Source organism: Leucopleurus acutus, assembly GCF_964270905.1.
Source record: "Leucopleurus acutus genome assembly, chromosome: 15".
Taxonomy (NCBI): domain Eukaryota; kingdom Metazoa; phylum Chordata; class Mammalia; order Artiodactyla; family Delphinidae; genus Leucopleurus; species Leucopleurus acutus.
In genome coordinates this window covers 69,801,796-69,819,648 of record NC_139157.1, presented here as the reverse complement: position 1 = coordinate 69,819,648, position 17,853 = coordinate 69,801,796, and the positions used below count along the sequence as shown (strand labels likewise).

General features: G+C 50.6%; 1 protein-coding gene across 1 annotated transcript in view; it reads left to right on the top strand.

The window, feature by feature from the left end:
* The first annotated feature begins 534 nt into the window (after positions 1 to 534).
* The window catches only part of NT5E (5'-nucleotidase ecto), a 45,237-nt gene continuing 27,918 nt past the window's right edge, over positions 535 to 17,853 (top strand). Inside the window, exons 1-2 of the mRNA XM_082855364.1 lie at positions 535 to 972; positions 15,718 to 15,940. Of these exons, the coding sequence (XP_082711490.1) occupies positions 634 to 972; positions 15,718 to 15,940 (562 nt within the window). The 5' untranslated portion in view covers positions 535 to 633. The remainder of the gene's footprint in view (positions 973 to 15,717; positions 15,941 to 17,853) is intronic.

The window sequence follows — 17,853 nt, the reverse complement described above, 5'->3', positions numbered from 1 at the left end:
AGCCCCAAAAGCACAGCGCTCCCCTGTCTCCCTCGTCTCGCCCTTCTTCCTTTCCACCTCCTCTCTTCCTCTTTCCTCTTTCGTTCTTTCAAGTGATGAGCTCGCGCAACCACAAACCCACTCACACAAACAAGGCATCCCTCTTTAGAAAAATTTTAAAGAGGCGAGAATCAGCGAGGACCTGGAAGCGGGGTGGACCCTCCAACTCCTCCCTCGCACCCCGTTAAGAACAGCCCACCGCCGGCGACCAGGCTCCCCGGACGGGCCGGGCTCGCGGCCGGTGCCCGGTCCCCAGCGTGAACAACCTCCCCACTGTTCTCGCCCGGAGCGGGTGCCAGCCGCCAGCCGCGCCCCGGCAGCCCGGCGGGCCGGGGTCGTATCGGGTGACCGCGCGGGCGTGCGCCTGGCCGTGGGGCCGGCCTCCGGGCCTCAGGAGAGCCCGCCCAGGCCCGGCCCCGCCTCGCCTTGCCCGCCCGCCGGCCCGCCCGCTCGCCCGCCGGCCCGCCCGCCGGCCCGCCCGCTCGCCGGCCCGGGCACTTGACTCCGACGCTCTCCGCGCTCGCCACCGCACGCCTCCACCCGCGCGGCTCGCCAGCACTCACCGCCCTCGCGCCCTCGCCGGCAGCTGCAGCCATGGGTCCCCGAGGCGCACGCGCCTCAGCGCTGAGGCTGCTCGCGCTGGGCGCGCTGCTGTGGCCCGCGGCAGGCGGCTGGGAGCTCACCATACTGCACACCAACGACGTGCACAGCCGGCTGGAGCAGACGAGCGAGGACTCTAGCAAGTGCGTCAACGCCAGCCGCTGCGTGGGCGGCGTGGCACGGCTCGCCACCAAGGTGCGCCAGATCCGCCGCGCCGAGCCCCACGTGCTGCTGCTCGACGCCGGCGACCAGTACCAGGGTACCATCTGGTTCACCGTGTACAAGGGCGCCGAGGTGGCGCACTTCATGAACGCCCTGCGCTACGATGCCATGGTAAGAAGGCGAGCCCGGGAAGCTGGGGAGCCCCCTGGGTAGAGTCCCCGGACCGAGAGAGAAGCCGGGGTGGAGGAGCCGCCGACGGCGAGGCACGGGTGGCGAGCCTGGGACCGGGGCACAGAGCGATGTGGGGAGAAAGCGAGACTCCCCGTCAGTGTGCCAGGTGGACGCAGACATAGACGTCCCTTGGCCGGTTCGTCTTAAACGGACTGATGTTGCTGCACCCTCACCGTGAGATGGGGCGTTTCGAGGAGCGGGTTTCAGCCCTGCCAGTGAGGGCGTTCCGCTGGGGTGCGTAGGACCCCAATTATCCAGAGCCTGGGACCGAGGTAGACTCGTCACGAACCTCTCATTTACTGGTCGGTCTTTCGAAGAATGCTTTATCTCGATTTACCAATAATCGGAAGTGAAACTAACTCAGGGTCAAAGAGGTTGAGTGCATTATGCAGGTCACCCAGCTCCAGAATAGGGAGACAGGTTAAGAATGGACTCCAGAGCCCTTTGACCCCGCAGCTTAAGCATATTTAAGCTGGCAGACTTGGGAAAAAGGCTGGGCACCTTCTGTGTGCAATTGACTTTCTCTCTGCCTCAGTTCCTTCCTCTGTAATATGGGGGTAATAATTCTATCTACTTCAGAGGATTGCCTAGCACATAGTATGGCCTCTTTAAATGTTAGTTCTTATTATTACCAGACCCTGCTGTAGAGGTTTAAACACAGAAAGAAAGAAACTTCGAGAGGAGGCCAAAATGCTGAAAACACTGGGTTTCAAAGGATTTCAGTAAAACCAGTTTAGCAGAAGAGATTTAGGAAGAGACTCCAGCTTAAGAGATGAGAGGCTCTTAAAACATGGGCAAGAGTTTAAGTCCAAGTTCCCCAGTGCTCTGTTAAAGGTGGTGCCTTATTGGTTAGACTGAATTCTAGAAAAGGAGCAGAGAGGAGTTAGTTACACAGTAATAAATAGGTATGACTTTTGTAACTCAAACCAGCACCAAGTTTAACCCTGTGTAAAATCCTAGAATAAAGGGATTCTGTGGAGAAACTGGGGGCAAGAAATCCTAGGAGCTTTAGAAGAACAGAGCAGGGGTCCAGGGAAATCTGTGAAGTCCATGTGTGTGCATCTGGAAGGCAGGGAGAGGTGTGGTACAGGCTGGAATACAGAGGGCTAATGGCACACTTTGTATCAGAAGAGCACAGAGGTCAGCAAAGCACAGTGCTGTATTTCCCCCACCCACCACCCCAGCTGGAAACTTGGAGAGAGGAGGACAGGAGAAGATAAGAGGGTAGAGTTGTTTTGTTTGGGGGGGTTTTTCCAAGAAAGCTCATTGTAGAGAGATGAAAGAAGGGCAGAGAGCTCTCCTCTCCATTCTGATCGTTGGTTTTAAGGTTATCAGGGATGCTCAAAGCAGCAGCAATACAAAGGGACCCCTGAGCCCCAGAGTTTATCTGGGGAGCTCGCCAGCATCTGGACTCCACCAAAGAATCATGGGTCCCAAGAATTCCGTGAGTGGCCTCATCGCGTTCTTATCTGCGCAGCTCAACCTGCCTGATGCTTTGCCCTAAGGTAACAGCAGAATAAATATTTATAAAATTAACCTGTTACTAGCCTACGTTGCCATTTCCTCTGAGGAAGAATAAACCTTACATAAGTTTGTTTTGATTTCATGTATAAACCACAACTTTCTAAACTTTTCTTTTTGTGTCACTCTTTTGTCCACAGTTGTGTAGACTCTTTTTGGTGAAAAAAAGATGGATAATTCCTAGTTTTCTTGAATAATAATGTTTTTCTCTTTAAGTCAAATTAAACTCATGGTGTTAGTCATCATATCAAGTGTTTATGAAGGAGTCTGGGTAAAGCCAAAGCAGTCTGCGGCAAGTTACAGCCCATCACCACTGGGACCTTTTAGAATACTTTCTATTGGATGGAATTACTTTCTTTTCAGTTTCACTAAGAATAATTGGACTGGGGCCTGAGGAAAACTAGGCAGCTTATATAATGTTGGCAGCGGGTAAGGAGGGAGAGGAGGGTCAACAGCCAGGTTCCTGATAGCATCTTATCAGACTTAACTCTGTGCAGTTCTGGGGTTTGACAAACATGATTTGACCTGCGTAAAATCCTAGTTCTCGCGTTGCTTTAACAAAGCTCTGCCGTGTTCTGGGTTTACAGAGGTTTTTCACTGTCATTTTACTTATACTGCTCTCAGGGAATTTATCGCTTTTCTGCTGTTAATGTTCCTCCCATGCCCACCCACCTGCCGCTACATCTTGACTCCCAGGAAGCTGGAGATTTAGATCAGGGTGGAAAACAATTGTGCAGGGACGTCTCCAGTTCTCTAGAAACTGGACCTGGTTCGAGGAGCCACATCAAAGGATGCGTGGGTCTGGAGGGCAAAGAGGAAGCTACTAGAATCTAGCTTAACTTCAGGAGTACCCTAGACCTCTGGACCCGTATGTCCCAGGGAGAGAGCTGGGGGGGGGGTGGGTTCTGATAGCTCTGGAGCCTAGGGCAAGCCTGGGGAAGACCCCTGGACCCAGCTGCCAGGCAGAAAACTCTAGAGGGAGAATGTCACAAGTCGCTAGTTGGTGTCGCTTTATTGGCAGAGGGACAGGAAGACAGCTCAGATGTGCATCCGATGTGCATCACCATGTGATTTTGGCACGTTGCTTTCTCTGAGTGTCCTGTTTCCAACTGCAAAACAGGAGGGATCACCCCTACCCAACGGTGTAGGAGTTTTGCAAGCAACACATGAGATAATAAATGTACAAATCCCTAGCACCCTCCTGGCTCAGAGTACTCAGTAAAGGTTAGCTCCATGTGCCCGGCCAAAAAGAGCAAAAGTTGTGAGGAATGGGGGTTTGGGTTTTCAGCTCTCAGTTTAATCTGATTCTGACTGCCCCGCACAGCCTACCACCCTCCTCCGGCCCCTCCACCATCTCTTCTAAGTCCCATTGTCTGAACTAATTTTTTTATACATTTTTTTAAAAAAATTTATTGAAAAAAATTATTTTTAAATGCTAATCCCGTAACACCATGTAGCAGTTTGTACTTGCAGGGCTCACCAGGGGTTTGATGATTATTTTTTTTGGACTGAGCTATTCTTAATGTTTCCTCATTGAGTGGTGTCACTCTGTATCTTCCCCATACGTACACTGTGCATCCTGCTCCACGGACACCTCCACACATTTTAGCATCTGCTCCCCCACGATGGGTTTGGAGATCGCACACATCGTGCTGCAGTTCCACAAATGCGCTGCCCCGAGCAGCCTCCTGCGGGTCCCGCCTGTAAGGATTTCTTTGGGATCCATACCCAAGGGCAGAATTGCTGGCCACAGGGACTGCGCTGTAAGGATCGCCAGACTGCTTTCCTGGAGCCCTGTACTCACCACACCCACCCCCAGGCAGATGTGACCCCCGCATCCTTACCCCGGCTTTGCATCATTCTGCAGCTTTCCAGGAGGTGTAAAATGACATCTCATTGTTTGATCTTGTATTTTTCTAATAACTAGTGAATTTGATATGTTTGTTAACTTTGGGGGTTTCCTCTTCCCTAACTGCATGTTCACATACTTTGCTCTATTTTTAAAAATTAGGTTTGCTCTATTTTTCCTGATTTTCAGGAATTCTAAGTGTTGATCTGTAATCAAGTTTAGACATTGCAGATATCTTCTATTTAGGTTTAGTAATTTTGTGCGTAGTGTCTTTTCACTGAACAGAAATCCTCCACTTGGTATAATCAAATTAATTTTTGTTGTGTGTGTGTGTGTGTGTGTGTGTGTGTGTGTGTGGTTTGTGCTTTTGAAAGTTTACACAAGACTTTGTTCATTTGGAGCTTGTCACCCCCAGCGCTCATCCCTGGAATTCAGAGATGGGTACCTTTCTCTCTGCCTTTGAGAGATAATGAATCTATAATCTGGGGCTATGCCATTCAGCAGTCTGGGTCATCAGTTCCTCATCTGTAAAATCTGAGGTTCCTTACATCTCTAAACCAATGGCGTCCTAAGAAATGTTTTGATTCCATTTTTTAATTTATTTTATTTATTTTCTTTTGTTTATTTATTTATTTTTGGCTGTGTTGGGTCTTCATTGCCCTGCGCGAGCTTCTCTCTATTTCCTTTTTAAAAAAATTTTTTTTGGCTGCGTCGGGTCTTTGTTACGGTGCACAGGCTTCTCTGTAGTTGTGGTGCACGGGCTTCCCTCTAGTTGTGGCATGCGGGATTTCTCTCTCTAGTTGTGGCGCACGGGCTCCAGGGTGCATGGACTCTGTAGTTTGTGGCACACAGGCTCTCTAGTTGAGGCGTGCAGGCTCAGAAGTTGTGGTGCGCAGGCTTCATTGCCCCGCGGCATGTGGGATCTTAGTTCCCTGCCCAGGGATCAGACCCGCAACCCCTGCATTAGAAAGCAGATTCTTTATTACTGGACCACCAGGGAAGTCCCTTGATTCCACTTTGATTTAGTGAGGGGGCAGGAGGATGAAGCATAGGTGCAGAGGCAGGAATCTGCACGATGGATCAGCCCGGACCAGAGCAAGGTGGCAGGAATCAGGGGAGATGAGATTGTGTACGGTTTACAGGCCACCCTGAAAAGTGTGGGCTCTCCTGTTGCCATGGGGAGCCACTGGAGGTTTCTGAGTTGAGGGACTGTGGTTAATGAAAAATAAACATTTTGTCTTTGCAGTTCCTGGCAGCATAGCTCCCCAAACTCTCAGGGATGAGTGATGAGTGTCCTTTGTATGCTAATGAGGTGACTGATAGCTGGGAACCCCTAGGCAGCTTCAGAATGAGGGCTGGTGGCAGAAAGACCCAGCCAGGATTAGAGGGTAGGAACTTTCAACCTCGGGGGAGGGGAGGGGGCCCGGAGATTGAACTAATCACCAATTGTCAGTGATTTAATCAATCATGTCAGTGTGATAAAACCTCCATAAAAACTCCTGAACGGTGGACACACTGAGGTGCCCGGAGGGTGGTGTGCTCCAGGAGGCCACGTGCACCCCTCTACTTGTACACCTTGTACCATGCATGTCTTCCATTTGGCTGTTCCTGAGTTGTAGCCTTTAAAATACACCAGTAACAGTAACCAAAGCACTTTCCTGCATCCTGTGAGTGGTTCTAGCAAATTATCGAGCCTGTGGAGGGGCCGTGGGAATCCTTGATTTATAGCTGATGGGTCAGAAGTACAAGTGACCCAAGACTTGCAGCTGGCATCTGAAGGGGTCAGGCTTGTGGCTCTGAGCCTGGGATTTGTGATCTGATGCTCACTCCAGGTAGACAGTGTCAAAATGGAATTGAATTGTTGGACACACAGTTGGTAACCGCAGAGAACTAGAGAACTGGTTGGTGTGAGAAGACACCTCACAGCAACAGAAGGAAATCCTAGTTTTGGAAGATGAACAGAAATGGATGGGAGGGCGAAGATACCAGAGAAGAGGAGGGGAGAAGGGGCTGGCCAGCGGTCTAGGTGGGAGATGATGGACCCTGAATGCAACCCGGCAAAGTGCTCGTGTGCCCATGGCGCAGAAAGCCAAACTCTGACAGCGGGAGTCTGCGTCAAAGTCAAGGTTTATTGCAGGGCGCCAAGCAAGGGAGTGGGAGATGAGCCTCAGATCCACTCCAGCTTAGACTTTGAGTTACTGGTGTTTTTAAAGGGGATGAACAAAGAAGCTGGGATTAATCATTGTCTTGTGACATTTCTTTTTTTTTTTTTTTTTTTTTTTTTTTTTTGTGTGTGTGACATTTCTTAATCACAGTTTCTGGAGTCAGGGTGTCTCCGGTTTACAATTCTCTGGCCAGGTGGTCCATGGCTCCAGGGCCTGTTAGGAGAACAACCTGAGTTTGTACATTAATGATGAAATCTACAACGGGCCATCTTCCTCCTCTGACTCTGGTTGATTACTGTTCAGTTAGCACGTGGTTGAGGTCAGAGGGGACAAGAAAGGGAATAAAGTTTTGAACAGAGAGATTAATCATAAACTCAGTAAGAGAACTCGGTTTTAGGGGGACTCTGGTTCGAAACTATGGTGACGGGGAAAGAAAGGCTGAAGCCACCGGGACCAGTTTCAGTGGGCAGGCAGCGTGGCACAGGGCTGTGAGGGTGAACTCGGGGGTGACTGTCTGGGATCAGGTCCCCTTTCTACCACTTAAAATCTATGGGCTGTGAGCAGGTTCTTGGACCTCGTGGAGCCTTCCTTTCCGCAGGAGTAAGGTGAGTGTGATGGCGGTCTTCCCCCCGTAGATTGCTGTGGGGTTTAAAGGAGATGATAACGCATGGAAAGTTCTCTGCACAGTGCTAGCCACGGTCACCTTCTGTTGGCAGGAGTGGCTCAGGAGAGGTTATAATCAAAAGATGACTAAGAGGGTTCAAGCCGCAGACACAGGGAGAGTCAGCATCGTTTAACACTACACCTCAGGAGTGCAGAGGTGTAGTAAGCATACCCCCTGACAGCTGAAGCCTGTTATTTCCAGCTAAAGGCGTTTCCTGAACTTACTGGACATGCTTGTCCCCTGTAGGGCTGTGGCAGACAGAAGCGGTGGAAAGAGATCTGGACAGGACCTCAGGACACCCAGGTTTTACTTCTTGGCTTTTGCAGGTCATTATCTGTGTGGGTTTGGGCAGCAGATCCCTCCTCTATGAAACAGGGCATTTGGAGAGGGTGGTCTGCCCCTGTCATTTCTCAGCGCCTCAGCCCTTGCCGTCTGTCTTGCTTCTAATCTGCCAACATAGCTCGGCTGGTGCTGGCCCTGAATTTTACGCACAAGTCTAAGTTTGCCTGACAACGTTCTTATTTCCCCTTCACCATCCCTTTCATGGAGGCTCTTGCCTTGTGGAGGGATGGCTTGGGTCTTCTCCCAGGTACCTGCAGGTGGCCACTGCTTCCAGACAAACAGGTTCCCAGGAGTTTGGATGGAGGGTTACCTTCTCCATAATAGAAGGCGGTGGCCGCAATGGGAGGAGGATGAGCCCAGGTTCAAGCCTGCTGTGAGGTTCTTTTATTCATTCAGTCCACAAATATTCACTAGGCACTGGCCTGTGCCAGGCTTCGTGCTGAGTGCTTCGGGCAGTGACCAAGACCTGCCAGGGTGAAACTTACTGTCCAGTGGAGGGGACCATGCCCGCCTGAGCCCTTCTTAACCACATAAAGAGGCTGGGTAGGACCTATGAAGGGGGGGAGGGGGGAGGAGCAAAGCAAAGCAAAAATGATTGAAATGCTAATACCTGTGCAAAGGGATTCTCCAACTAAACATCTTGTCTGCAGAAGACAATGCCCGGGTACCATATATGCCCAAATCAACAGTGGGCATGTTTCCCCTCCTCCCCAGAAAACCAATCCCTAAGCAAAGAGAAGTCACCTTATATTCAAGTGGTTAACGACAAAGCCTCTCATATGGAGGAAACTAAATGAGTTTATCTTCAATAACAAAGCAGATGTTCTGGGAAGACAGACTAGCCTTGCTGGCTTGGGAAGCTTGAAAGAGATATCTAATGGCAGCGGGGATTTTGTTCTCTTTTTAAAAGCAAAGAAAGTTGGTAGTTTTTCCTAGAGCTCAGACCTCAGAAGTTGTGCATGTCTAGTGGGTTGTGGATCCTCGGGCCTCAGTGATGTGAACATTCACCCCGCGACCCCGACCCTGTCCTGTGGCTGTGGTCCCGGACCTTACGCTTCCTGTTCCAGTCTGAGTTTCCACACCAGAGCTGGGCTGGGTGAGACCAGCCTCAGGCACGGAGAGGAGGAAACAAAGGCAGCTTGTTAGCTCATCTTGTCCTAGCCATCTGTGTTTTCTTAACTGAAAAGGGGAAGGAACCAAACAAATCCCACAGCAGATTGACAGTGTTCCCCACTTCACTCACAGATGCCTCTGAATGCTGTGTAAGCTCCTTCCCTGGCTGTGTTCTTCAGCTGCGGAACCAGAACTTGAATATCCTCTTGACACTTCTTTTCCCTCACCTGAATAGTTGGTTCTATATAGAATCCAAACATTAGCTGGAGCCTTCTAGCCCCTCCGAGATGTAGTTAAACCTGCCTGGAACCCAACTAGTTGAGCAGGTGATTCTAAAGGTAACAATGGTATGGGTATTTTGCATGTACAGAGAGCTTATATGGCAAATGTGAAATACTGTCTGTTCGGTACTTGTTTGTTCAGTCATTCATTCAGCGAACATTGAGGTGCAGGAAAGCTGGATTAAGTCTGGGGATCTTTTCTGCTATTCAGTCAGGTGCCACATTCACCTGCCAGGGCCTAAAACTGGGGGTGTGGAGTGCAACCCAACACCAGAAGTGGCCACAGCGCCAGAAATGTACCACCCAAACCAGACCTACCTTGTGATCCTTCCCACTTACGGTTGTTGCTGAGTCTCCCTGAGTGATTGGCAGCTGAGCCCTGTTGTATGATAGACCAGATTCTCCCCTAACCCTTAAATTATAGGGTTTCCTGCAGACTCCTTCATGGGATGAGCTAGTGTCTAAATGACTCACTAAATTCATGTGTTGCAAATTTCTGACAAATGGCTTTTTGACGTTCTCACAATTGAGTTCTGCGGATTAAAACAGAAATTCTTTTCTTCTGTGTAATGCATCCTGCGCTGCTCTTAATTCTTCTTTCCTTCGTTTCTCTTCCACCTGGATTTAAGCCTCTTGTCTTCACTTGGAACGTTTTTGACTATCCCAGCTGTCATGTCTTCATCCCCTCATTTGTTAATATAGCTGATGTCGTTTGCCTGGGAGCTTCCCCTGACCAGGTGAAGCTCACACTTGGAGCCCTGGCCATCCTTAACGGGCAGGGCGGGCCTGCGTCTTTGCCAGGCTCTCTCACACACGTCCCCGTCTGTGGTTCCCACTTGCTTGATGGATGCGTGGATGGATGTGTTTATGTCACGCTCTCTCCCTGTCTGCCCTCCCCTTCCTAAGGATAAGGACCAGGGCCGTGTTGCTTGGCGCTGTAGAAATCTGGAAGAAACCAGTGGGTTGTTGAGTGATACTCATCCCTTCCAGAGGCTTGTATTTTTCTATAATCTCTTCCATTATGGTTTTTCATAGGATACTGAACATAGTTCTCTGTGCCCTATAGTAGGACATTGCTGCTTATCCATTCTGTGTATAATAACTATTTTTTATTTCTTTATAATTTTTTATTGAAGTATAGTTGATTTACAATGTAGTGTTCATTACTGCTGTACAGCAAAGGGATTCAGCTGTACATGTATATATACATTCTTTTCTTTCTATATCCTTTTACATCATGGTTTACAGGTGCTTGTATTAGCGGCAGTTTGGCAGAACAGTTAAGGTCCTGGATGCTAAAGCCTCGCTTTGTTCAAACCCCAGCTCTGCCGCTTGCTAGCTGTGGAAGCCCCGTGCCTTAGTTTTCCCATCTCTATAAAGGACAAATAATAGCACCTACCTCATAGCATTGTGAGAATTGAATGAGTTCATGTGTGAACAGGGCTTGGCCATGTAGCAGGAAAGTCTTAACTATTAGTATTTCCTTTTGTCATTTTTTTGTTTTTAAAATTTTTCCTCTTTCTTGAAATTCCCTCATGTCAAATTCACTGGTAATTTTCACAGTTCTTTGTAGACACAACTGGGGCTATGAAATGTCCCCTTTCTAATTCAGATACCCTATAGGTATCCTTTGATAGACCAAAGAGTTGATCCCCTTGGTAGATTCCCAATAGAAAGACACTTCAAAAAGTTCCATTTTCTTGCCAACTGCTATCATGAAATCTGTACAGCGTTCACATGTGCAAGACAAGACACTGAACATTTCAGAAAACTTTGTTTAAAAATCTATTCACCAACAACTGCCAATAAGATATTAGTGGAAATATAAAGTAAAACACAGGAGGGACTTCCCTGGTGGCACAGTTGTGGGAAGCAGCCGCATAGCACAGGGAGATCAGCTCGGTGCTTTGTGACCACCTAGAGGGGTGGGATTGGGAGACGCAAGAGGGAGGGGATATGGGGATATATGTATATGTATAGCTGATTCACTTCGTTATAAAGCAGAAACTAACACACCATTGTAAAGCAATTATACTCCAATAAAGATGTTAAAAGAAAAAAAAAGAATCCGCATGCTAATTCAGGGGACATGGGTTCGATCCCTGGTCCGGGAGGATCCCACATGCCGCGGAGCAGCTAAGCCCGTGCACCCCAACTACTGAGCCTGTGCTCTAGAGCTCGCGAGCCACAACTACTGAGCCCATACGCCACAACTATGGAAGCCTGTGCACCTAGAGCCCGTGCTCCGCAACAAGAGAAGCCACCGCAATGAGAAGCCGGCACCACAACGAAGAGTAGCCCCCACTCACCGCAACTAGAGAAAGCCCGCGTGCAGCAACGAAGACCCAACGCAGCCAAAATAAATAAATTAATTAATTAAAAAACCCACACACACAGGAAATGAAATAAGAGGACCAGGCGATGAATTGTGAAGCAGTTGGCTAAGCTTCCAAGCTTACTGTCTGGTTCACCTGCTTCCAAGCAATTTGGTTTCTCTTGTTTTACAACTAAATATCACTTAACTACTATTTACCAAGTGTTTTTATATCCTGCGTTCTACTGAAAAGTTTCAGTGGCTCACTTACCAAATCATAGGTGAAAATGGAGCCCGTTTGAAAGAAGGAGGTGGTTTTACTATCCGTTCAGTAAACACCTGCAGGGCGCTGGTGCCAGGCGCTCATCTGGCATCACCAAGGACACTGGGACAGTCGACACCACTCCTGCCTCCGGGAGAAAGATGTGTGGACAGCGGCAGCGAGGTGTGACGGATGTGGCTGGAGGGCTGTCTGCGGTCATGGCGCCACGAAAGGCTTCTCACGGAGCTCACCTTGGGCTGCATCTAAGGCAGCTCATTGCGTGCAGGTGGATTAGTGTTCCTGGAACTGAGGGCACCTGGTCTGGCAGAAAAAACGCGAGAGTTCAGGGAGATCAGGGAGGGGCTCGCTCATACGGCGTCCGAGGAGGCAGGGCTGGGGTTTCGGTGGGCAGGGGGGGAGCCTCGCAGAGACTCACACCAGGGCTAGAAGCGGTCAGGTGGGTGTTTGGGGATGCGCGTTCTGGGGGCCCGCGGGCTGTGGTCGAGAGGTGCGTGAGCCTGGCGACCAGACACCGGCTCGGAGACTCTGCAAAGGTGTGGGTGAAGAGCGATGAGGCAGAGTGGGGCATTGGGAGCGCAGAGAGGAGGGGCGCCCTGGCTGGGGCGGTGCAGGAGCAACGGAGCTTGGTGGCTGGTGGGTCGTGAGGGGAAGGGAGGGTCGCCTGGGTGTTGCAGCGCTTCTCCAGGGGTTTCTCTGAGGTTGTGGAGACTCTCCCAACACCTGGGATCACGCGCATCCTCACAAGTGTCTCCTTCACTGGCTTACTGAGGGTAAGTTCCTGCTGGAGGTTGACGGCGGGATAGGGGGCAGCGGGAAGCCATGGGGAGGGTGGGAGAGCCGGCAGTGAGCACCAGGTCACTCCCAGGCAACTCCGTGGAGCACGTCCTGCCTTGATTTTTGTAGGAAGAGTCAGCTGTGTGTAGGAGAAGGACATTTGATGGAGATTTTTCTGCTCATTCATTTATTCATGCTCTGCTCCAGGGACTGTGCTGGGTGATACGGGGACTCAGTGGGCAGTTGTGGGGTCTTCTAGGGCTGCCTGAGGGGACCTTCGGAGCAGAGAAGGACAGCTAACTCAGGGACGACCATGAGGGTTTGGGGAAGTCTTTCTTCCAGAAGGACCATCAGACTTCAGGAGCTAAGGCCATTAGTTGAATAAAGTAGTAAAGACCTGGCATGGGAAAGGAATGTTCTGTCTCCCTATGTATGTATCAGTTGATCATCTTTTCTCCATCATATACAGAGGGACAGAGATCCGTGAGAGCATGGAAAAGTACGAGTAGTCAGGATTTTATTTCGAGAGCTCACCCTGTACTAGGTCTTATGCGAAACCCATTACATCCAAGCATAGAGGTGAAGAAGGTTGGAGTCAAACAGAAGTGGCTCTGGTCCCAGCTCCACTGCTTCCTAATCGTGTGACTTTGAACGATTGATTTAATGTCTGTAGAGCTCAGTTGTTCTCCTCTGTAACATGAGGATAGTAATAGTACCAACGTCACAGCAGGAAACCAGCTTTGCTCTGCAAACTCACCTCGCATGGTGTGTGGAGAGTGCTTAGTAAATGCCGGCTCGTTTTCATTACGACTTTTGTTTTATTCATTGACTGCTCTTCCGGAGGAAGCTGCAGTTTGGAAATGTGCCTGAATCACTGCTCGGTAGTCATGGCGTCAGGCCTGACTGCTGCCTGGGGGTGGGTGTCAGAGGGAGGCTGAAGGGGAAGGCGAGACCAGACCTCAGAGAGCTCAGGACATTGAACTTTATCACAAAGGCAGTGGGGAGCCTCTGTGGGACCTTAAGGTCGGACGGACTAGTTCAGATTTGCGTTTTGGAAAGATGATTCTGGCAGTAAGATGCGTGCAGGATGGCTCAGAGAAGGCAATGGTGGTAGCTGGAGGCCCGGCTGGGAAGCTGTTGCGGTTCCCAGAAGGAGTGGCCAGGGCGCAGGCGGGTGGGAGCAATGGGGTGGGCTGGACCAGAGCATTTAGCCAAAGGGAAGAGATGCTGCTGGGAGGTGCGGGAGAGGCAGCGAGGGGGAGGGATTCAGCTGCCCCGGGGCTTCTGGCTGTACTGACTTGGGAGATGATAGCACCTGGACCAAGATGGGAATCCCAGAGGCAGGGGCTTTTTTTTTTTTTTTTTTTTTCCCTGCGGTATGCGGGCCTCTCACTGTTGTGGCCTCTCCCGTTGCGGAGCACAGGCTCCGGACGCGCAGGCTCAACGGCCATTGGCTCACGGGCCCAGCCACTCCGCGGCCTGTGGGATCTTCCCGGACCGGGGCACGAACCCGTGTCCCCTGCATCGGCAGGCGGACTCTCAACCACTGCGCCACCAGGGAAGCCCGAGGCAGGGGCTTTGAACCGGGTGAGCTTGGGGTGCCTGTAAGACCCTGGAGGGCAATGTCCACGTGGCAGCCGGACAGACAGATGAAGAGTCAGGAGAAAAGACAGGGCAGCAGGTGTTCAGTTTGGAGTGGAAGGTGTGAGTGCCAGGGAGATATTTCAGGCACCCGTGCACCGCTCCAAGCACCCGGATCAGGGCTCCTCTCCCCGCGGGGCAGAGAGGGGAAAAGGCAGCCAAGGTCACCACTTTCAGGGCATTACACTCAAGTCCAAGGAGGAGTCACCAAGCAAGACAAATAAAGGAAAAATGTAACTTCAGCTGTTGCGGAGTGCTAGCAATATAATGGTACAGTGTAAGGCGGCCGACTTATTGGATAATCTCTCGTGAAGAGCTGTAGGAACATTCATTTTTTAAAAAAACTTTATAGCTAAGCAAGATAGTTATTGTAACCTCATAAGGCAGACTTATTTCACCATAGGAAAGAACCATAATGTTCTAAGAATAGAAGAGAAAAAGGCAATTACCGAAGACTGGGAGAACCTTTAACTCGGTCAGCCTTGAAGAGGGAAGCAGTTAGGTAAGAGGAAGAAGTAAAAATGAGCAGATACTCAGAGACGGGGGGGAAAGGCAAGTTCAGAAATTCTGAGTCTGGTCGGAGAGACAGGCACATGGGGACATGAAGACACTGTGCTGCTTTCTCCGTGGAGAAGCAGTGCACGTGAGGACACAACACACATGGCCCTTTGAGCCCAGGCACCCAGGGGGCACCTGCCGGGCAGGTGAGGGGCTCCAGGGCTGAGCAGGGTGGAGGTGGTGGGACGCAGTGGCTCAGGGAGCCCTCCACGCGGGGAGGACCCCACGGGCATGCAGAGCGCGCCGCTGCGGAGGGGAGCGTGCAGGAAGGAGAAGGGCGGGGCAGTAAGAGAATATGGGGGGGGGTGTTCATTTAGACAGAGGGGTCACCCGCCAGCACTTCCAGGCCTGTTCTCAGATGACCCTCAAGGTGGAGCAAAATCGGGTGTGGTGTTGAGAAAGTTTGAGACTCACTGGTTTAAGTACTAAGTTAGCAAATCAGGCTTGGCAGCTGGAGCAGGTGGGTGCGTGCCCCCAGGAGGTGGGCTTCTTCCAGGAGGCCCGCGGACAAGGGGGCGGAAGGCCTTTGAGGAGGTGGCTGGCACGTTGTGTTTTGTCAGCATCACCCCAGGGGAAGCTGCCAGACGTCAAAGTGGTCATTTTGCCCTCTAGAGCCAGTCCCAGAACAGTGAGGAAAGGAAACGAGGGAAGCAGGTGGGAACAAGGGTTGTGTTAAAGCGTGCCAGCTCCTCCCAGAGCCCTGGCTCTGAACCCGTACAGACTCTTGACCTGTCCCAGATCTGGGAGTGGCAGGTCAGTGGACACCCAGCCAGGTCTCTAGGTGACTCCTATGCACGTTGATGCCACCTTCAGCAGGTGGTGTGGACCCTGGGGAGCAGTTTTCAAACCAGCCTGGTGATCTGGTTGCCCCTGGGCCCAACCCCAGGGCCCCAGAATAAAGTCTCTGAGCCTGAGAAGGACAGCAGTCATGTAGTCGGCTTCCTAGGGCTCCGCCAGGTTTGGGAGCCCCGTGCCAGGGTAACTGTCTTTTGGCCACACCGCGTGGCTCACAGGGTTGTAGTTCCCCGACCAGGGATTGAACCCTCATCCTCAGCAGTGAAAGCACGGAGTCCTAAGCACTGGACCGCCAGGGAATTCCCCAAGGTAATGTTCTTTAAAGTATGCTTTTACTGGCAATTCCAGAGTACCTGATTCTTTTTCTCTTTTCCCTTTCTACCAGGCACTGGGAAATCACGAATTTGATAATGGTGTAGAAGGCCTGATTGATCCACTTCTCAAAGAGGCCAAATTTCCAATTCTGAGTGCAAACATTAAAGCCAAGGGGCCGCTGGCGTCTCAAATATCAGGACTTTATTTGCCGTATAAAATTCTTCCTGTTGGTGATGAAGTTGTAGGGATTGTCGGATACACTTCAAAAGAAACCCCTTTCCTCTCCAATCCAGGTATTTTCTTCTTTTACAGCACTTGTTGCTTGAAAATAGATGCGCTAAATCAGAGCTTGGCATTATTTTTCTGGACCGTTGGTTAAAGTAGGAACGTGTGGTATTGGACTCGTGTGTACTTAGGATGACACTGAAAAACGAGTCCAGTGGCTCCCAGTTGCCCTGAGTTACTTCTTAAAGACATTCGCCCTCCTGCTCGATGAACTTCTTTGTTGACATAAACAGTATCTTTGTTTAATTCAGTGCATTCAGAATTGGACGAGAGGGCCGTTGATATCCAGTGCTGAACCGTACAGAGTCACTCGCTGGAGGATGAGAGCCACGTGACTCACGCCCTTCTTCCTGTGGAGGCAGAGCCCAGGGCCAGGGTTTTACCGCAATTTACCTCAACTTTCCTTTTCTAATGTGATTATTACATGTCCAGTTAACTCTGCTTTCTCTGTTCTTAGTTGTTTGTCTCTTACAGTTTTAATGACTTTGTTGTATCTGGCTTTCTGGGAAATATATATACATTTTTGAATGGTCGTGTGTGTGTGTGTGTGTGTGTGTATATGTGTATATATATCATACAGGAGATATATATATATCTGCTATATCTATACACACACACACACACACACACACACACACACACACACATATGTATAACCCTGAGACCATTCAGAAAACATTTTTGAGCCACTTTTAGAGGAGCACTTTGGCAGTAAAAACAAAAAGATGTTTTTTTCTAAATTATCCAAATCAGTGTGTTCTTTCCGCATTTGAAGAAAAAAGGGAAATAAGGGTTTTCGTTAAGAATGAACTGATAAAGGACATCTAATTAACAATTAGAAAAGTCACATGTTCGTTGCTGCTGTTTAAAATAGTTGCAGGCCGTAGGAAACAACGAAAAGGTCAATGGTTGGCCTTGAGCGGCTCCGGGGCCCAGAGGGTCCTGCGGGGCTTGGAGGCAGGGCTGGGCCGCTCTCCATGGCTGGGGACCTGGGGCTTGTCAGGCACCCCAGGCGGCAGGTGGACGTCTATCCCACGGTGACCAAGCCTTTGCACATGGTCACCGGCTGTTGCTGAGGTCATTGTGAAGCCACAGAGGGTAGCCACGGACGTGATGAGTCACTGGCTTTTTTTCTTTTAATATCTTTATTGGAGTGTAATTGCTTTACACTGGTGTGTTAGCTTCTGCTGAGGCACTGGCTTTTGAAGTGTCTTAGGAGTGCTCTTCTGCCTCAGAGGGACGTGGTCCCACCAGAGGGACCTGGTCTCGGGCTGCTCTCCACCACCCGGCCTGACCTCTTCCTCTCCCCACCCCTGCAGACATCGCTGTGCGGGCTGATCACACCTTCCCCGGGGCTCAGGGGATGCTGCCTCTGAACCACCTGGGGCTTTTCTGCCAAGAGGCCAGGGTGGCGATTACAGAGTGAACCAGTCACCGACATGGGTAGGGCTGGAGTAGTGTGGCCTGGTTGCCACAGGGCGCCCTCGGGTGGGATGCTTCTGCTGTTGGGTCCCCGTCACCCCCAGAAAACGCCTCCCCCTCATCACATTTGTCCTCGCTCTGGGCTTCCTGCATGACTGGAGCAGCCTGAGGACAGAGCTGGGTCTCCTCTCAGTGAAAATCTGGAGCCCAGTAGAGTGGCCAGCTGAGGACCTTGGGCTAAAGATGTGGACGTGTTGAATAACTGAATAGTTATGTGTCTCCATAATGTCTGTTCCACCCAGGGGGTTTTGAGTTCATTTAAGGCGGCATGTAATTAACGCCATAGGAGAGTCATAAACAAAGTCAGGGAGGGAGAGGGAGGGGTTCCGGTGAGCGAAGGACGTGATGCCCAGCTTGGGGGTGAGGTAGACATGATGAAGACCTTGCTTGGCCTCTCCAGGGTGTGCGAAGCAACTGGGGCAAAAAGCATTCCAGGAGT